Raw genomic sequence first — 22406 nt, 5'->3', positions numbered from 1 at the left:
TACTGAACATCAATTCTAACCCATGTCTTCAGGGGTTGTATGAAATTCAAAGAATAGAATCTGATTTGAAACCTCTAGTTCTGGTTATATATTCGTCCCAAGGGTATTATTCTTTGTCCATATTCATACAACATAAATCATAATCAGCCCTTCATTTTCTGTGCCTATTGTGCTTCGATGAACATGTAGCAAGTGGAGTGTATATAGTCCCAAACAGAGCACACATTACACTACGCCACTCGCGAGATGGTTATAACCTTTAGCACAACAGAGCCGACCTAAAACATACTAGAATCTGTTATGTGACAAAACCAAACCATAAAATAACATATATCACATGTGAACACTTTCTTGGCGTCGTGTTTTCATTAGGGCAAGGAAGTCGGAGGTGTTTGAATCAAGGGCCTAGTTCATGAATCCGGTTATGCCCACATAAAATCCGTGGTATGAAACCTTTCTGATCCGATGTAAATATATACATAAGAACTTATATTATCTCCCCTTACTCACCTCAGAGGAAAGTCAGATCTTCCCATGATTCTCTCCTGACTCAATCAAGATCACTCAACGAACCTTTCGAACCCGCCTTGTCTTGTCAGCTCACAACTCTTAGACTTTGCTTTCCCTAAACCTCAGATGTGCAACCGCTGGAACCTTTAAATCACAGCTTACTACATACCAATTTCTATCTGTGTACCAGCAGATAATCATTCTGTGCTTTATGTATATCATTATTGTTATGAATATGATCAGACAATCCTCCACGCGGGCTCCGAATCCATAAATTACTGAATTACACTTTTTAAATGACATTGTGCATTCATAGCTTTCGCCTTTTCAACATTTCAGAGAATGTCGTTGAGTGAGTGAGTGAGTTAATATTGAACGTCACATCGGTAATATCCCAGCCATATCGTGACGAGGACATTTAATACTGAAATGAAATATAGGTCTACTATACAAACCTGTCAACGAAGGACAGTAAAACAACTAGAATATCACAAATGGAATTAAGACTAGCGTGGAAAGTTAAAACTAATATCACTATTCGCACAATACAATATAAAATCAGGCTATAGATTGCCAACAACTGGAGTAGATCACCATACTAGGGACCATGGGGACTTACAGTACCTTTGCTACCTGCATGGACCCTAGTTGAATTTACATCATCCCCTGAACTGTTAGCAATTTAGACACATCTAGCCAAAAATTAAAAATACACATATGCTACGACTAAGAACAGTGGAATTTTAAATGTTTTTGGACTTACGTACCCTCTCAGAAGGACAATAATTTTACAATACTTCAACCCCCTTTGAGGGTACAGCCACTAACAAGTTACTAATCCAAATTCCAATAATTAAAATACATCTATTTACAGAAAATATTATTAAAAATTTAACAAAAAATAAATTTCTTTTAAAAAACCAGTAATTAAATAAGAACTACCGCTCACGTTTTAACAGGTATACATGAGTATATCGTATATGGCCAATACGGCATCGTCGTAAAATTACCTCTTCAAATCTGGACTGACAGCCCAAGTAGGTATAACCAATATGCGGTTTTATTTCATGTAATTTATTGATACCTACTTGGGTGTCCCACTTCTTCTGCATCAGATCACGGATGTAAGTTCTAATACTAGCTTTATAATCAGCTAGGACTAAGAAGTGGTGGCACGGGTTTGTTGAGTGCTGCCTTGGCAGCAAGATCGGCCATTATGTTACCGGAAATGCCGACGTGGCTGGGTAACCAAAGAAAGATGATGTCGTATTGACCACTAGCAAGATTATTACACAATTCAATAATTATAATTAAAAGTGGATGTTTACAAGAAATATTTTTAATAGCCTGAAGGCAAGAAAGAGGGTTTATGTTTAGGGTGTTTTTGAATATATATACGAGATGTTAATATGACGTTAACTTCAGCTGTGAAAATAGAGCTGTTATCGGGTAATCTAGATGATATTGTTCTGGATCCAATGACAGTGGCACAAGTCACTGCGCCACCGTCCTTGGACCAATCTGTGAAAAATTATAATTGTTACGGTTAAGAATTTACCGTGACAAACTATGTAAGAAATCCCCTTGTGAACCAGCAAAACAGAACAAAGACAAGTCATAAACGTTCAAATTATGTATTATTATGCAACGAGAGCAAGGTAAGCACAGTCACAAGTCAATATAACAATGCTGATTACAAATTCAATGCAAGTGAGACAAAATCTAAGGCAATGGGTCACAAAATATATTTAGTAGCAAATTCACTAAAGTCTTGGTGTGAGAGAGAATCAACTATGCAGAATGTAAACACAGTGATCGGTCTGACAGCAGATAACGTAGATTCAGGCGTTGACGGGTTTTGATGATCAAGCGTTGGCGGTGATGTACATCCTCCAGTTAATATGAATGAGTGTCACCCTCGCCACGGCTGCCAGCCTTTATATATAAACTAAGTCATTTCCCGAAAGTTCGGACACATACGGCAATCCTTAACACTGTAGAATGCCCTCGAATAAGTCTCCCGGAAGTAAACACATAGAAAACTAGGAGCAGATAAATTCCGGAAAACAGAATCCTAAAAGTGTTGACCATCTATCAAAACAAAATGTCACCCATCATATTTAATATTCAAAACACTAAATGTTGTGACCGAATAATAATTATTACTAATAACAAAGTATACAGGACATACACACTCGTAACATAATTGGTGTAGTTATGTTTTAATTGATTATATTCTTGTGTTTATTGTAACTCATTAGTTTCAGATTTCTTAAATGCCGTCAATTTTAGGTCCACTTTAGGACTAACCAATTGCCAAGGAGGAAAAGAAAGAAGACGGGAAGGGGCTATATTATCTAACTCCATGCTGGCAGCAGAAATAAGTGGTTTTATTCTTAAACCAAGAGGCGGAACAAGAGAAGATTTCTTTTTGTATAAATCCTCATACAGAGGATTGAAAACGCGGTTATATGCAGGGTTGGACTCATTGGAATAGAGTTTTGTTACATACTGTAAAGCTAATTTTATACGGCGCTGCTCAAGAGATGGTTCATCAGCCTCGACATACAGGCTGTCAACAGGTGAAGTTCGAAAGCAGCCAAGACAAAGTCTTAGACCTTGGTGATGGACAGAATCTAATAAGTTTAAGCTGCTCTTGCAGGCTCCACCATAGACGATGAAGCCATAATCAAGTTTAGAACGCACGAGTGATCGATATAGATGGAAAAGGGTAGTTTGATCCCCTCCCCATTTAGAATTTGAAACCACTTTCAACAAGTCAAGTGCTTTAAGGCATTTAGTTTTAAGTGATTTAATATGCGGCAAAAACGTTAAGTGTGAATCAAAGATTAGACCCAAGAACTTCGCTTCCTTCACAACTTTAATTGGCGTGCCATCTAGAGATAGTTCATGGTCTTTATGTGGTTTGTATATACGACAAAAATGTATGCAGTTAGTTTTTGATTTAGAGAATTTAAAGCCGTTTTCAACACACCATTTATTAATCTTGTTTAAACACAACTGCAATTGTCATTCAATGGTATGCATATTTTTACCACGACAAGAAATATTAAAATCATCCACAAATAACGATGCGTCAATTGAATCGTTTAAAACTTTTGATATACTGTTTATCTTTATACTAAAAAGAGTGACTAAAAAAATACTGCCTTGTGGAACACCCTGATCCTGATTGTAATGATCAGACAGGGTAGAACTCACGCTGACGTGAAATTGTCTGTTATTTAAAAAGTTGGCTATGAATTCCCTTTCTCCGCCAACACAGGGTCGCAACCGACGGTAAACGGGTTGGTTGACCAGATATCAGCCCGGGTCCACAACGGGGGTGAACGGCTCTCATCGTTACGCAGTAGCCACCACGAGGAGGTGGCCGTTTACGGGTACCCAATGTTGTTGAGTAGGAGAAAGGTTGGAGGTATTTTTCATGCTTTGACAGTATGGGGTTGTGTCTTGTGAGAGAAGTAAGGAGCAGAGAACGATCTCGCCATTGGTGGTCTCAGGCCATGAAAATGTCCCTTGATGACGCACTTAGGACAGAGCACCTTTGCCTGACTTGAGAGACATTTTGTGTTCTTTGCAGTAAACAACAGCCACGTTTCCCCACCACAGATGTTTATGTAAGGGAACCTCTGGAAGTAGACCATAAGGTGGGCATTGCAGTCTACTTGTTTGCTTCCTCTGCAGAGGAAAGAACCATTTCTATTCTCCGTTTCTCACGAATTCTCTTTCTTACAATTTATGCCCGACATATACATAAGGCCACTTGTTGTTTGAGGGAATTTCAATTGCTGCCCAGTACGAAAAACGGGGAGGGGATTTTGCAGTATGTCCTGCTTCCATTTATGCAGAGACATGGCCCTTTACTGAGGTTCCAAAAAGACAATGCTAGGCAGTATACGGTAAAAATGATACAGTAGTTAATAACGGCATTTATGTCGCGTCGCGTAGCCCCGGCCTCAATCTCATCAAATACATCTAGGATGAGCTGGGTCGACGTGTTTGTCAGCAAGTCAATCCACCACAGATGTTCCTGTCAACATCACTTGTGTGAGCAATGGTGACATCTCCCTATTGTTCTGAGGTTCACGATGAGACCTCAACTGATTGTTCACCAAGCAGTGACTTTCTTTTTGGAGGGTACCTTGACCTTGAACGTTATCGCTGTTTAAGAGTTTCGACGAGACTTGATTTTTTTTCTTTTTTTTTTTTTTTTCTTTTTTTTTTGAAATCCTTCCAGAGGGGCTCGAGTCAGGACTTGTCATGTCGATGAATAACACGAGATTGTCACGGTAAGGGTCTAGTGGTGACGAAGAATGTTTTATCACTGATCACAGTGGTTCGAGCATAGAGACAGATAACTTACCTGCGTCTTGGGACAAGCTACATTACGGTAAGTACATAAAGTACTTGTTGCTGTTGTTACATGCTTGTGGTGATATATCAGCTGAATGTCTATAAGTGAGTGAGTGAGTTACTATTTAACGTCACATCGGCAACATTGCAACCATATCGTGACGAGACATACAAAGGAAATACATGTGAAGAAACTGTCGAAGAAAGACAGTGAAACCACTAGACTATCACAGTTAGTATTAAAACTAGCGTAGAAACTCATAAAAATATAATAGTATCACTATTTAGACAGTACAATATAAAAATAGATTGCCAACAACAGAGGGTAGATCACCATACTAGGGACCATGGGGACTTACAGTACTTCTGCTGGTCCCCAGCTGGATTTACACCATCCCCTCAGCTGCTGGCGACTGTATGCAAGATTAGCCACAAATTACAATGACACATATTCTACGGCTAGAAAAATGGAAGATTAAATCTGACTTCAGCTGTTTCCTCTCAGGAGGACAATAATTTTACGGTACTTCAACCCCCTTCGAGGATACAGCCACTAACAATCTTAGTTCCTAATTCAACTTCCAATCATAAAATATTTATGTATTTACAAGTCATGTAACAAATCTAATTCTTTTAAAAATGCAATGATTAAATGATAACTAACATTACTAAAAAGATCCTTCATAGTTTGTGATTTAAAATAATTATCCCTTGTGATGGAATATTCGGGATGTCTACAAAATATATATGACTAGGTTGGCAGACTTACTATCCGACATATATCATAATTATATACTTTAAGAAAATTTAATCGACCATCCAGTCCTTTGCAGAACTAAACGCACTTTGACTGCATGATGTTAGATATGCTATAACATACTTATTTAATAACGCTATGAAATACAAGTTGCAAAAATGTTATTTTATCTGGAGAGACATTATTAATATAAACTTTTTTGACAGTTTGCCGATCCAGCTCCTGAGCACTATATCAGAAATATATATGTACCTTTGTCCCAGTGTTGCATAACTGATTTACTGGCCAGTGTGAACTTCAGCTGTTCTGTTCAATACATTCCTGGACGAGTTCTGTGCCTCGCACAGGCTAGTCCCATCAGCAGTTTGTTTGGTCAGTGAACCACAGGGAAGCTAACGTGACTGTGAAGTGAACATATAGTTTTGTTTTGGCTTTCTGTCAGATACACAGGCGCCTACCGGCACTCTGATTTGCTAACACTTTTGTGAACAAAACACACTCCAGTGTTTGCTCCCACGTTGTCGTTTCCATTATAAACCAATCAGACTGCGGGGGTCGTAAAGCCCGTCGCTGATAATCTAGTGTTGTATAGTTCCGGCATAGCAACTCGGTCTTTTGCGATTTAATAGAAAACAAGTGCATCCCCTCGAACGGCCTGTGTATATGCCTCTCACACACATGGGAAATGTGGACAGAAACTTTTGATACACGTGACACTTTTGAAATACGATATATTCAATGGCGAGTGCGTAATTGTCCGGTTTTCGATCACGTCGCCGTGATTTGGCGATGCACCTTTACAGGTTATTTAGTAAGGGGGTTGGATAGTAAACCGGGACTTTGGACCCGCGGTGGGCGCCTGTGGTCAGATACCATATGAAGGACACTTGTTTCGTATAATTCGTATGTAATGAGACCTCGTGTTGTATTTTATTTATTACCCACGTTCTACATGCATTAAAGTGACAAAATAGCGCAGTTTTGTTATTTTTATGGCTTCAAACCGAAACCGGTTTCAGAAAAACGTTGCGGAAGAATGTCGTACTGTCTTTGCATGACGTCTCACTGTAATGACGTCACTACGTCTGCTCCCTTGGTAACCGATGTCAGTTGTCATCGCCTCGAACAGGACCCCAATTCTCGAAAGGATCCTAGCTCTAGGATATCCTAACTTTGATCCTAGGGTCTAGGATAGGTGTCCTACCTTATTCTTGAAAGATATTCTAACTTAGGACATCCTAACTTATTACAAATACTAGCATAGGTTCTGACTTGTCCTAAGTTCATCTCAGTGGAAATCAAGATGGTGTGGTACTTGTTTGTTCACTAATTTGGACGTTGTGAAAACTCAGTTACAGCTGAATTTACAACAACACGCAGTTTTTATCATTTAAGAAGACTTTTTGACTTTATATCATCAATTTATGAGCAATACACATATTCTTTAGATCTACAGACGAGATTTATTTTTATTCATACCTATTCTATCCCTTTTTATTCACAACATCGCTCTTTTCTGTAACATTGCTCTAAAATGTCAATGCCAATGGCCAGCTTGATAAGGGAAGCAAATTCTGTTTATTTCCTAAGTTAATTTTCACTTTGTGAGGTGACGCATAATGAAAGTTCAAGTCACGATAATCATTTAAAAAATCAAATGATATTTTTGCACGTCTTAATTCACTTTTTGGCAGACCTTCAAAATCTGACAACAGGTGGTATGTCCTAGTGTAATAAATAAATTTGATGTGAAGAAAATATCGAATATGTTAACATGTACCTGTAACAATACTTAGATCTGATAAAATATTTTAGATCTATTCGAGAACATGTTCACTCTATTTTTCTGGATACAAGGTATGAATTGTGATTATAACTATAATTAATAACAATTTCCTCTAGATCAAGTAAGTCCACCGAAAGGTGAATTTCACCACTTTAAAACATTTAATGATTTCTCGTCTCACCATTTGTGTTGTAAACGAGATCGTAGCTGCCCTTACATATGTGTTTTTCATGCAATGAATTATTGGTAATATTTATGTGAACGTAATGAAGGTGTTTTCTATCTTACTCACTGAAGAGCTCGCTATCCCAGCTAGGATCTGTTACTCAACTTAGGACAAGAATAAGATCGTTTGGAGAATGGGTCTTATCTGAACAGTAGAATGTCATAACACCTGTCCTAACTAGTTAGAATCGGTCTTAGCTGGGACACTTTCGAGAACAGGCACCCAGCCTCCTACAGTAAACTACTCCATAGCATCCCTTGTCTGGGTTTGCAGTAGCGTCACTCATGTGATATCACTGGTGGAAACATTGCATTTATGTTTTTCAACGGATACACGTTTTAGGATAATTTCTCAGTGAAACTCAACCATTTTAACAAAGGTGTTTAATTAGATGTGTAGGCGCATAAAAAAATAAAACGGATATGAAATTTGTACATTATATTGACTGAACTGTGTAAGATGTGATGAATCGTCACATCATTCTCGCCTGACTCGCCGCATGAAACTCTGGCCATCGGTTATGCAATCAAATTGTTAGAATCTCAGTTCAAGTCGTTACGAAACAGGTCAACGCGATACGACACTAGTGTGACGTACGAGGTAAGTATGCAACTACCCATACGTTGACCACGTGGGTAATAAAACCCCAGATCGTTAAGGAGGTTCTAATCGGGTGATGTACTTTTCGTTCAGAGGTTTAAATCGACATTATCTCGGTCCTCCCTATCTACACCACCCTTTGTCAATTAATTATTGATATTTCCGAACGACAGTATGACCAATTAATAAAATGCGCAAACGTCTTCCATTAAATAAACAAATCAAGTGATAGGATAAGTTTATGAAGAAGGTATTAATGTTTGTATTGTAGCCAGAAGGGGACATTATTTTGATTGTAAAAGAACACAGAGGAAAGGAAAATGTAGAACAGAAATACAGCAATGGTGAAAGTTCCTTGCTCTCGCTACCCAGTGATACTGATGTTATCACAAACGTGACAGCCATATCAAAGATAACAGCAAAGGTCAAGGTCGTAGCAACCCACGTCGGTTTCACAGTGTGAACAGCGTAAACGACGTGATGCCAAACTGAATATTCCAACGTTAGCTACATTGCCAGGTCGGATATGGTAGAGGCATTCATTTTGCCAATTTTGGGGGATTTGTAGTGAGGTTTAGCCACATTACCTCTTCTCAAGGTGTATGTCTTGCTCTTTTTTTAAGTGTTAATCCAGCGGGAGAGAACGAAATCATATTGAGACTTGAGATGAAATGGGAAATGAGGGACAAGACTTAACTCGCCTGCCATACCTCACAAAAAGAAGCTAGAATATTCCACACTAATGCAGATGGTTTTTGAATAAGGCTCTTGTATATCGTGGTGGATGACGTCCAGAAGCAATGTGGGGTCAAGGACCTGTAAGTAGTGAACAGCGTCTCCCTGGCGTCTTTCGATTGTTCTCGGTCACGTGACCCCGATTGTGACGTCATTCGATTGTTCTAGGATGACATCATGAGTTGGTGTGTACGGGGTGTGACGTCATTCGATTGTTCTAGGATGACGTCATGAGTTGGTGTGTACGAGGTGTGACGTGGTCGTTAGCAACGGGGGTGTTGCTAGGCAACGGTGGTTGTTTGTGCGCGATCTCGCGGAATCTCGCGTGATCTCGCGAGAAGGAAGCGTGTTTCAAGATGGCGGCAGACGGACGGCACGGCACGGGACGGGACGAGGGAAGGGAAGGGAAGGGAAGGGAAAGAGAGGGGAGAGGGGGAGGAGGGAAGAGTGAGTGGAACGACGGCGATGGGATGGGATGGGATGCATCGTGTTTCAAGCAGTCTTTAGGGAGCAGGTGGGTGGCCCTGAAAAGGGCCGTTGATATTGTTTGGGGGGGGGGGGGGAGGGTGGTTTATGACTGTGGTCCACTGCTGCTGTCGCTGGAGACATCATCGTCCATGGGTTCAACAAACTCCAAGATGCGTTGGATGAGAGTGTACATGGTGTCCATGCGTTCTTGAACGAGGGTGATCTTGTCGTGGAGACGAGTCAGTAGGCGATTGTCTTCCTGTTTACTCACTTTCTTCGGCGGTTCACTCGACCGGTTGGTGGGAGCCGAACGTTTCGAGGTCTTGTTAGGACAGTTCATGCTCTTGTGCTCTTCATGGCCACAGTGACGACAGGGATGTGGACAGTCGTAACTGCGATGACCTTCGTTTTTACCACAGTTGTAACACGTGTCGTTATCGTGCTTGTTGGTACTGCCGTTGTTGGTCTTCTTTGGACATATGTAATGGCGATGTCCTTGAACACCACACTCGGTACAGGTCACCTTGGGGCAGTGCAGATAACTGTGGTCATCTGTTTCGCACAGGCGGCAACGAAAGGACACAGAGGAGGCGGCGACGGCGGGAGACGTCTGCATGCTTCAAGCTTCAGTCAGCAACTGATGAGGAAAAGCTGGAACACCTCGAGTTTATATATAGAGTCGATGACGTCACGCTGATGCGAACCGTCAATCAGCATCACTGGCCTCGTGTGACGCGACGCCATAGGGATGTGTGACGTCATGAGCCTGCCCCTCGGAAACATATAAATTACTTCACCAACTCTTGGTGCACTCCACGAACTCCTGGTGCACTCCACGAACTCCTGGTTGACTGACACTGGCCGACAAAGACCAACACTGCCAGCACTGGCTCACACTGCTCAGCCTGCGATGACGTCATAGGGTGACGTCATAAACCGTCTATATAAAGCCGGCTCCGCGTGGGTCTTGTCAGTTCTCATCATGCCGTCAACGACCAGGAACAGCGATGAACTTGAAGCAGAAGACCTTGAAGAGGATCCTGTGCCCTACCAGTTGGAGCCGGCATCCAAACTAGTCACTAAAAAGTTCCGTACTGACAGTCATCGCTACAAACTTAGGTTTAACCCAGCATGGCTGCAACGTCAACAACCTGAAGACTTACCCATCGTTCTCAGGGAGCAATTTGATGCCGTCTTGCAAGATCTCAGAAACGAAGTGAATGGTCATGATGGGGATCGAGTGGGACTGACCCTAGAACACCCTGCCTTGGATACACCCATTCGAATCACGTTTCGACGTATGGAGAACCTCCAGGCGGAACACATCATGGCCAAAGTGGAAAACGTGCAACAGAGTAACCGTGACTTGAACATCGATGACACCATGGACATTTTCTTACTGCACGTAGATGATCCTGATCGTATTGGCGAGGGACACGGACGTCTCAAACACATTGTTGGCTTGAACGTTTTCCTGGAAAACAAGCAATGCATTGTCCAAATCAAGAATGAAAACGATCCACTCTGTTTTGCTCGCGCCCTCGTCGTGGCCATGCATCATGTCCACCAACCGGATCCCGTGACGAAGGAATGGACCCGGCAATGGAAGTACCTCTGCGACCATCGTAGAAGTCTTGGAAGTCGCCAAGGCCTTATTTCGACAACTTGGGATTCCCGAAGGACCGTGTACAGGGCATGCCACGTGGGACTTGTTCAGCCAACGTTTGCCGCCTGACTACCAACTCAAAATTTACTCTCAGGATGTCATGAATCGGCTCCTGAGCAAGAGCGAAGTGCCTCAACCGACCAACATCCTACACTTGTATCATCACCATCACCACTACGATGTCATCACCTCCATGGCCGCTTTTACAGGTTATAGTTACTACTGCGACACCTGTGACCAAGGATACGATCACCCAGAAAATCATCGCTGCACTCGCGAATTTTGCTGCCATTGGTGCCTACATGCTGGGTACTGTGGTGACGTGGTCAACGAAGGACTCTCCTGCCTTCAATGTGGAGGATGGTTTCGAAACCCCACCTGTTTTCAGCGCCATCAAGCAGCTTCCCCCAAGCATCCCAGCACCTGCTCCACCATTCACACTTGTCACCCTTGCTATGCCAAAGTCAACGTTCGGCACATCCAGGGGATGGCCCACCACAAGTGTGGCACGAATCGTGATTGCAAGATCTGCAAAGAGCCCTTGAAACCCAACCATCAGTGCTACATGACACCCATTGAACCACCCAAATGCAACGATGATGGTGAAAAAAGGAATGAAGACAAAGAACGGCAACAGCGTCAGTTTATCTTTTATGACTTTGAATGCACCCAAGATCAAGGTACACACGTTCCCAACTTGTGTGTTGTCCATCTGGGAAGTGGCAAATGTATCTCCGAGGCCTCGAGTGAACTTTGCGAAAAGTGTCCCTGGCGTAAAGAAGAAGGACCTAGTCGCATGAAAGTGTTTCGAGGGGCGACCACCTTGAAGGACATGGGCGACTGGTTGCTCAGTCTGGCGGAAAAGAAAACCGTAAAGAAACGGAAGGTACCATCATCCAACCGCCCACCCTCGAAACGCGCCAAACCATCCTCCCCAGTTGATGTGGAACAAGAAGAAGACGATGACGAAGAACAAGAAGAAAACGTTGCCATTGACGATGACGATGTGTTGGTCATGGCTCACAATTACCGTGGGTATGATGGGCACTTACTCCAACAGTACTTCCACCTTCATCTCGTGAAAGCACCGCAGGTCACGCTACGAGGGAATCAGATCTTACAAATGAACGTGGGGCGTCTCGTCTTCAAGGATTCCCTCAATTTCCTCACCATGGCTCTCAAACAGTTTCCAAAAACGTTTGGATTGACGGAACTCAAGAAAGGATACTTTCCACACTTTTTCAACACTGACCATAACCAAGGTTATGTGGGTCCTTATCCTCCCGTCTCCACTTATGATCCTGACAGCATGTTTCCTGCAGAACGTCAAGCTTTCTTGACCTGGTACGATGCACGAGTTTTCTGAAGGGGCCGCCTTTGATCTGGACGAAGAACTGTTGGCCTACTGTCAGAGTGATGTGGATATTTTACGTCGAGGTTGTGCTGCCTTCCGCCACATCTTCATTCAGCAGAATGACGTGGACCCTTTCTACGAAGCAGTGACTCTCCCCATGGCTTGTATGCTCACTTTCAGAAAGCTGTTTTTGGAACCACGTACCATTGCCATCATACCTCCTCAAGGTTATCGTCCACAGCGTCGTTACTCTCTTCAGTGTCTGCACTGGTTGAACTGGATCATGCATCAACACCCTGGCCTCCACATTCAACATGCTCGTAATGGTGGGGAAGTTGACTTTGATGGTGGTGATGGCAGTCGCTACACGGTGGACGGTTACGATGCCAACACACGTACCGTGTACGAATACCTGGGTTGTTTCTGGCATGGCTGTACTCGATGTTACAAGACAGGCCGATGTGAAACCCATGCCACCCTGGGCACAACCCCTTGGGAACGATTCCATCACACCATGTACCGGCTCGGTGTGTTACGACAGCATCCTGACATCGATCAAGTAGTGACCCAGTGGGAATGTGATTTCTTGAAAGAACAGAAAGACAACGAGGATCTGAGAGCGTTCCTGACCACCCTGGAAGGACCTCATGCTTACCTGCCTGACCCCTTGGATCCCAGAGAGGCTTTCTTTGGAGGACGCACCAACGCCACCAAACTCTACTATGAAGCGAAGGAAGAGGAAGAGATCAAATATGTGGACGTGTGTTCTCTCTACCCTTACATCTGCAAGTATGGCACGTACCCCTTGGGGCATCCCGAGATCAAGGATCATCCTCCCGTGTCAGACTTGTTTGACCTACATGGACTCATTCAGTGTCGGGTCTTGCCACCCACGAACCTCTACCATCCCGTGCTTCCTTACCGCGTCCATGGCAAGCTGCTGTTTCCTCTGTGTCGCACTTGTGCTGAAGAAGAGTTTGTTGGCTCCTGTCCCCACGGTGACGAAGACCGAGCATGGGTAGGCACCTACGTCAGCAAGGAGTTGCAGTATGCCGTTCAAGAGTGTGGCTATCAAGTCCTTGACATCTACGAGGCTTGGCATTTTGACAGACTTACCACCTACGACCCTGACACGCAAGAGGGAGGATTGTTTGCCAAGTATGTAAACAATTTCTTCCAGATCAAACAAGAGGCCATCGGATACCCTGAAGGTTGTACAGACCCCGAGGAGTACATCAGGGAGATTCAGCAAAAAGAAGGAGTCACGTTGGATCGTGCTCACATTCGCAAAAACCCTGGACTACGTGCCCTCGCGAAAGCCTGCCTAAACAACCACTGGGGCAAGTTTGGTCAACGTATCGGGTTCGACAGGACAGAGTACATCAGTTCTCCACAAAGATACTTTGCCCTCCTTCGGGATGAACGGTGTCAAGTAAAGGATGTCAACATTATCAACGAAGACCTCCTCTGTGTCACGTATGAACCTCGCCCAGAATTTCACGACCCACATCCTGCTCACAACGTGGTCATTGCAGCCTGGGTCACAGCCCAAGCCCGTCTCAAGCTCTACTCCTATCTGAAACCTTTGGATCGCCGCGTCCTGTACTTTGATACAGACAGTATCATTTACATTCATCGTCCCCTACAGTACAACCCTCCCCTGGGAGATACCTTGGGAGAACTCACCGACGAGCTGGGAGGGGGCAATAGCATTCAGATCTTTGCATCGGCAGGACCTAAGAACTACACCTACAAGCTACGGCATCCTCAACCCGACGGTAGTGTAGTAGCTGTCAGCAAAGTCCGAGGATTTACTCTGAATCACAGAGCAAGTCAATACGTTCACTTTGACAGCATGAAGAATCTCATCTGTAAGAGGGATCGAGTCAGCATCACAGTCCCCTATCCACGTCGGATCATACGGACAGGACTCCGCCAGAACAACACCTTGCTGTCCAAGGACACCAGCAAAGTGTACCGCATGGTGTACACCAAGCGACGCGTGATTTACGATTCCGAAGGCATGCCCGTCGAAACACTACCTTATGGCTATAAGGGCGAGTGACTATGCCTGTGGACTCAACAAAGTGACTGTTGTGGTGGTTGCTGATCATGTCATGGACAAGAAAACTGTTGATACTGTATACATGGTTTGTTTGTTTGTATGTTTATCAAGAGTCATAAAAAAAAACAAAAAAAAAACATCATGTGATGTATGGATATTCATGTGTCGTGTCATTTGTCTTCAGGGTTAGACCTGGTGGAGTCCATGGTCACCCTTTTTATGATGATCTTGTTAAGCACAGACCTGGTGGAGTCCATGGTCGCACACCCTCCTAGCACCTCATTGGTCAAACCCTGTTGTCACGTGTCCTGACGTCAGGCGTCATAAAGACCTCCTCAACGCAACTCCTCATTCCGACTTTAGTCGTCAGAGAGAGAGCACACACTCACTCACCTCTTGGTTTTCGGTATGTTTCGGCACCCCCAAGCCAAAAAACACAAAAGGATGCAGTCCGTTCACTGTGATAAGCTCAGGACCAATCGCCTCAGTCTCGTCGTAGCCATCAAAGATATCGAAGCTGTGGTCGACAAATTGGTGGAGTTTAAACTCCTTACCCTCTTCATGAAGGCTGACATCATGGAGGTACCACAAACCTCTTACAATCGGATCAGAGCTTTTTTAGATGTTCTACCCCGGCGGGGACCCCAAGCTTACACCCTCTTTTGCAAAGCGTTGAAGGAATGTGACGAGACAGACGCCATGAGAGTGTTGGGAGTAGAGACTCCCACAGAGACTCCCAGAGAGACTCCCACAGAGACTCCCAGAGAGGCTCCACCCAGTGACAGACGACAACTGACTCTGCAGGATGTTTGGGATGATCGTAGAAGGCTGATCTTATGGAGGGACGGAGTCACGGAGTCACTTCTTAGAACAGGTCAGAGAAGCGATGCAGAAGCAGTCACAGTGACAGAGACGACCGAGTGATGTCATCCAAGGTCATGACGTCATCGTATGTATGTGTATATATAAAGAAGAGTTTGTGTGTGAGACCTGTCATTCATCATCATGTTAATCACGTTGCTGTTTGTGATCGCCACGTACCTGGAAGAGAGGCACTTCTTAGAACAGATCAGACAAGCGGTGCAAGAGGCGGTGCAGAAGCAACAGGCTCGTGACGCCATGCGTGACGTCAATGCGTGACGTCATAGCACGTGCAGCTGCTGTGGACTATAAAAAACTCGGGATCCATCGAGACGTCTTCAGTCGTACCAGTTCAGTCAGCATGCCAGCATCTCCACGTCAGCACAGTAAGTATGGTTTTCACTTACTTAACTCAACAAAGTACGCGACCGCACAGAGCATTTGTAGGCCCGAGGGCATCATGCTTGCAAAATGCAAAAGTCGAAACGTTGATGTTAATATTTTTTTACCATTCCATGTTACAGGTACTAGAGATTGTCCACTGCTCCCTTCTTCCAACATGGACCACATCATGAGGGCTGAATACATCCAATCCCCTTCGAGGTACTTTGCTCTTCTCCAGGATGAACGTTATCATGTGAAGGACGTACTCATCATCCATGAGGACCTCATCTGTGTCACTTATACCGTTCGTAAGTCGGAATCCTCCAAAGAGACAAAAGTCAAGACACCCAAGGCCGTCCCTCCTAAATGGGTGGTGATACCACCACCAGGGACAACCCCTGCCGCCACGATGATGAGGAAGACACAGAAGGAGGAGGAGGAGGTGGTGGTCAGCAAGAAGAAGAATAAGAAAACACCCACCAAGAAGACCCTGGTTAATCCTAAGGACACCCCTGCCACGGTTCCTCCAAAACAAAAGAAACAGAAGTTGGAGGAGAAGGTTCCCGTCAAGACATCCCCTAAGAAGGTGTCCAAGAGTATCTCTCACAAGGGTCCCTCTCCCAAGAGTGTCTCTCCCAAGAGTACTTGTCTCAAGAGTACCCCTCCCAAAGGTACCCCTCCCAAGGGTACCCCTACCACGAAGAAGACGAAGAAGAAGGAAGCCCCTACCACCACCACCACCACCACCACCACCAAGGCAGCAGACCCACAGAGTGTCAAGAAACAGATGACGTCTGATGTGCTGTGGAACAATGATCAGCAATGTCAGCCCCGACAAGTTAGCCTCTCCTGCTAGCCCCGACGCAACACCCCACGATGAGTTGCCTCCTGATCTACAAGACTTGTATGATCTACTACCGATGCTGTCACCAGAGATGCCACCGTCGACTGTCCCCATGACTGATGCAAAGCAGACAACAACAACAACAGTGTCAGGAGAGACTTCCGACACGTCTGCTCATTCAGGCCTGATGATGACAGATCCCATGATGACATCCGTGATGGCTCCAGAGACAACTTCATCCGAGATGACTACATCAGAGATGATGCCTCCCGAGGACTATTCAGACATTCCCATGTTTAACGATGAAAATCATTTTCATCCTGGACAAATGGACTTTCTACGTTGTTCGACTTGTAATCCCCACGACCATTTGAACTGGTGGTGATGATCTGTTGTTGTTCTTGTTGTTGTGGTTCACAAGTTGTTGGTGTTGTTCCAATAAAATTCAAAGTGAATGGTTTGAATGTGTTGTATATATCTTCAAGGTTCATCGATCCTTGAGGTCATTTCTGGTGTCACCTGCAGAGCGATAAGACGTATGTCAGGGACACTGTCAGGGACACTGTCAGGGACCATGTCAGGGACACAGTCAGGGGCACAGTTAAGGGGCGACGACCTGGTGGATGCCATGGTCACCCCACTCACGTTACGTCATCCTTTTACCATGTTGATTGCAGGCCCTACAGGGTCGGGTAAAACGTCGTTCGTCAAAACGTTGCTGGAACACGTGTTTCAACCAGGGATTCTCGATCTACCCCCTCAGGGGATCGTTTGGGTGTACAGTGAATGGCAACCCATGCACGAAGATTTGGAAGTGTTGACATCAAAGTTAAACCTTCCCCTGACCTTTGTGCAAACCATGAGCGAAGCCAACGCGCAGTTACCTGCAGCAGGGTCTGTTGGGGCTGGGTGTGGGGGTGGGGGTGGGGGTGGTTTGCCTGCACCCCACTGGTTGATCATTGATGATTTGCTGGGCGATCATAGCAAAGAGGAAGAGGCAGACGTGTTGCGATGGTTTACCAAGAAAAGTCACCATCGCAACACGTCCGTGTTGTACCTGACGCAAAACCTCTTTGCCTCGACGCCTCATCATCGCACCATTAGTTTAAATGCTCACTATCTGGTGCTGTTTAAAAACCCGAGAGATGCCTCTCAAATGGATCACTTGGCTCGACAAATCTTTCCAGGACAGACGGCTTTCCTTCGAGAAGCCTACGAGGATGCCACCTTGGCTCCTTATTCCTATCTGTTTCTGGACTTGAAACCCACCACGGCCAAAGAGCATCGTATGCGTAACCATCTCTTTCGCAACCCCACCACCCTTTACGTTCCCAAGTGATAAATAGCGCTGACTGTCGACCTGACCCATCAGTTGAGTCTGACCTGCCATGGGAAACAGACGAAAACAGACCCAGCCCCGCAAACGTGCTGTTGTTGCCACAGGCTTGTTTAAACCCGCTCATAAAACCCTCCCCACCACCTTGGGACGTGATCCCACCGAACGTCATCGCTCGGGTGTACAACGGTTGTACGAAAGTCTCAGGACACCTCTTCCTCCTGCTTCCTCCTGCTCCTCCTCCTCCTCTTCTGCCAAACACGTTTGTCCCTGTCTATACGCATCGTGCTTCACCTGCCGTCACCTTGTCGCCTCCTCCTCCTTCTTCTTCTTCTTTTGATGTCACCCCTTTGTTCTCGTCGTCGTCGTCGTCGTCTCCTACCATGATTCAACCCTTTCAACCCTTGACGTCTCCGGCCATGATTCAACGACCTCGTGCTCCTAGCTCCACCAAACCGACACGCTCCAAACCGACGACACGCAGAAGTGTCAAACCCATCCGCCTTGTGAAACGCTTGCCTTTGGCAGAGAGTGTGGCTATCAAAGGACGTCATCGGCTGTTGCAATGGTTTGCCATCGCCGTGAGAAATATGCGAGCAGGGCGTGTTCCTTTGAAAACGCAACACAAGACCTGGCTGTTGAGACACCAAGACGTGTTAACCAAGATTACTAATCCACGTTTGCCTGTGGATGAACGTCTGAATTACTTGATGAAACGCAGTGGCAGTGGAACGTTGGCAGGCGTGTTGACACGCATCTTGTTGAACTGGCAGTCCTACCTGCAGGAGGAACAACAGAAGCGACAACACCCAACTCGTCGCCAAAGGAAACCTCAAGGGAAACCTCAAAGGCAGCCTCAAAGGTCACCTCAAAGGCAGCCTCAAAGGCAGCCTCAAAGGAAACCTCAGGGGCGTCGTCACTCCAGGAAACAGGCCAAGAAGGGCAACAACAAGAAAACAGACCCAGGGGCAGCCTTGACCCGCATGGTGTTACGAAGCCAGAAGAAGAAGAAGAACAAGACGACAACGGCATTACTCCCACTTCCTCCACCAACGCTACCCTAAATAAATAGAGGTATCCCATCCTTATCCTCGTCAGTTCCATGGTAGCAGCAGCAGCAGGAACATCATGTCTGCCCGTTTGAAACGTCACAAAGAAGCGCTCTGTCATGTGTGTAGTCCTACAGCAACACCAGCCATGCGACAGGCTATTTTGAAACATGCTCCGTCTGAACTGATTCAAGCCATCTGCGAATGTGTGGTGAATTTGTATGGAGGTAACATTCCCATGACAGCACAGCAACGACATCGTTTACAAAAGCATGGACCCCTCATGCATACGTTGATGAAAAAGAAAGTGTCTGTGGCCAAGAAACGCAAACTGTTACAACAGAAAGGCAGGGGATTGGGTCTCTTGTCTGCCTTGGCCTCGGTGGTGGGTCCTTTGGTGTCTGGTCTGTTGGGGCGATGATCATAAACACAGGGATCCTCTCGGATTGGGGTTAGTTGTCTCTGCACCATGATGAAGCATGCACGGAAGATGGTGATGGTCCCCGAAGAGGTATGGCAAAGTCTGCAAGACGAAAAACGACAACGTCATTTGCTCAAGTCCAACCTGTTGGAACAGAAACGGTTACACACGCTTCACGATATGGATACCCTCGTTCGTGATGACACGATTCCCTTCAGGGACAGAGAGCAGCAGTATAACACCTTGTTGCAACAGATGTTGGCGTTTCAAGACAAAGCAGCAGCAGCAGCTGCAGCAACAACAACAACAGCACGACGCACCAGCCACACGCAACCATGGAACGGAATCCCTGCCAACACCAGTCAGGAAGGAACAACACCCCTCGGGAAAGGAGGGACTCCTCCCCTCCTAGCTGCTCCCCGTAAGTACGGTTTTACTTACTGAGTTACACTCTGGCCTGTGTAGAGGTCACCTAGAAGTCTTAGGTCTACAAGTCTCAAGACTAAGAGAGCTGTCATCCTAAGCATGGAGAGCGCGAAGCCGGTTACAGAGTCACTGACTCATGTTGTTTTTTTTTCCATTCTTCTGTTTCAGAACACTCCTCCTCCTCTGACCTCATTCTGAATGACGTGGTGCAAACGATTCCTAAAACGCTGCAAGCCAAGGCCAAACAGTTGATGGCACGGATACAAGCCCATCCTGACTTGGGTTGGAATGAAAACGGTCAATTCGTGGTGGAAGGAGAACCCATGCCTGGGACTCACATGGTGGATCTCATCAATGATCTGGTGCGACAACGTACCAAAGCAGATCCTCCACGGGGTTGGAACGTTCTGGCTCAGTATCTCGCTTCCAGCAACGTCCCAATGAACTGATTGGCAACCCTCTCCGTTGGTCCTGGATGATGAAAACAAAAGGATCAGCATCCACCACCCAGCAACCTGGCACACGACAGGCAACACCACCTGACACCCCTGTCAAACGTCCAGGAGGAGAAGCCTTGTTTTTAACACCACCTCAATCGAATCTTGCTGGCGTCAAGAAGAAGAAGAAGAAGACAGAGACTCCCTCTTCCCCTCTGAACCGAGTGCGTCAATGGATTGACTTTTAATCATAAAAGAGAGCAGAGGGTGACATCTACAACAGTGTTAGCATGAGACATCCCAAGAGAAACAACAACAACAGCAGCAAGTCCTCCTCCTCCTCCTCCTCCTCTTTGTCGCCTGCCTGGGTACGATGGCTTCACCATACTTATTACGATCCCAAACATCCAGCAGGCTATGGAGGGTGGCGTGGTTTGTGGCAAGCAGCAGTCAAACAGCAAGCCGTGGGATCCCAGAAAGGGAAACCCCAGAAGGGGAAACCCCCACTCACTCAACATCAGGTTCGACAATGGTTGAAAACCCAGGACACGTACACCTTGCACAAACCTGCCCGACGATCCTTTTCCAGGGATCATTACCGTGTGAGCGGTGTGGACGAATTGTGGCAAGCCGATTTGAGCGACCTCCTCGCCTATCAGAAAGAGAACCAAGGTTACCGGTATCTGCTGTGTGTCATCGATGTCTTCTCCAAAATGGCTTGGGTGCAACCCATGAAGTCCAAGACCGGCACCACGTTGATCGAAGCCTTTCAACGAATCCTGAAACAAGCTGAAGGACGTGTGCCCTCCATGTTGCAGACGGACAAAGGGACCGAATTTGTCAATAAACCTTTCCAAGCCTTCCTCAAGAAACAGGACATTCATTTCTACACCAGCCAAAACCCAGAAACCAAAGCCTTGGTGGTGGAACGTTTTCAAAGAACGTTGAAAAACCGTATGTGGCGTTATTTCACCCAACATGGAACACGTCACTACCTCAAGGCTTTACCCCAGCTGATGCATGGATACAATCATCGCATTCATCGCACGATCGGACAGCGACCCGTGGATGTGCATCCCCACAACCCTTACGACGAAATTCGGGTGTTGGATCACATGGAGCGCCAGAAGGAACGGCAGAAGCAACGTCAGCAGAAGCAGAAGCACCATCAACACCAGCGTTCTCTCTTGTTACCTGGGACCCGTGTTCGCTTGAACAAGACCAAAGGGACCTTTGACAAAGGGTATCTTCCCAACTGGACCAGCGAATTGTTCACCGTGGATCGCGTTGTGAAAGGACGTGTACCTCCTGTCTACCGAGTGAAAGATGATCATGGAGAAGTGCTCCAAGGCACCTTTTACCCCGAGGAACTACAACCCATTCAGAAAACGGATGACGTGTACAAAGTCGATCAGGTCTTGAAACGTCGACGGCGTCAAAAGAAGGACGAAGTGTTAGTGAGGTGGTCAGGTTACCCAGGCAGCTTCGATTCATGGATCCCTGCGGCTCATTTGGTCTTTTAAATAAGGGTGGCATCCCTCTGTCACCGTCATTTGGGTCATACTCCCTGCCCAATCATGCAGAGCGAATCCAGGCTCAGGTGCAAGGAGAACAACAACAAGGCTTCCTCCTCCTCCTCCTCCTCCTCACGTTGGTGTTGTTTTGGCATGGACTTGCCACTCAGTGAAGTGGTGTTTTTCTCCCAAGTGTTGCTGATATATGGCGTGGTCGTCATGAGCATGGTTCAGTTGGCATTGGACCACGGTGAGAAACAGTTGTGGACAGCGCTGTTGGCCAGTTCGTTGGGATACTTGCTCCCACAACCCACGTTGGTATCATCGTCGCCGTCATCGTTGACTTCTTCTTCTTCTTCTGCTCCTGCTGCCGCTACCGCATCTTCGACTCCCTCCGTGTCCAGTCTGGTTCCCTAAGCGCAAGGATGGCCATGTCCTTGTTTTCCTCCAAGCGGGACTTTTACGTCACCTTACCCAGCGATGCGTCCATGGATGTTCATCCCGACAACAAGGTGAACCATTACGAAGTCAAACTCCCCTTTCCCATTCAAGTGAATCGTCAAGAGTGGGAAGTGGGCATCAGTGAACTTCAT

General features: G+C 45.8%; 1 protein-coding gene across 1 annotated transcript; it reads left to right on the top strand.

The window, feature by feature from the left end:
* The first annotated feature begins 11687 nt into the window (after nucleotides 1-11687).
* LOC137281169 (uncharacterized) lies at nucleotides 11688-14541 on the top strand. The gene is made up of 2 exons (XM_067812295.1): nucleotides 11688-12384; nucleotides 12491-14541. The coding sequence occupies exons 1-2, from the start codon at nucleotides 11688-11690 to the stop codon at nucleotides 14539-14541; spliced, it is 2748 nt and encodes a 915-aa protein (XP_067668396.1).
* Nucleotides 14542-22406: the final 7865 nt, after the last annotated feature.

The sequence above is a fragment of the Haliotis asinina genome, chromosome 4 (genome assembly GCF_037392515.1).
Source record: "Haliotis asinina isolate JCU_RB_2024 chromosome 4, JCU_Hal_asi_v2, whole genome shotgun sequence".
NCBI classification, from domain to species: Eukaryota; Metazoa; Mollusca; class Gastropoda; order Lepetellida; family Haliotidae; genus Haliotis; species Haliotis asinina.
Note: the sequence above shows the minus strand (reverse complement) of the source record. Positions and strands in the feature narration are given on the sequence as shown.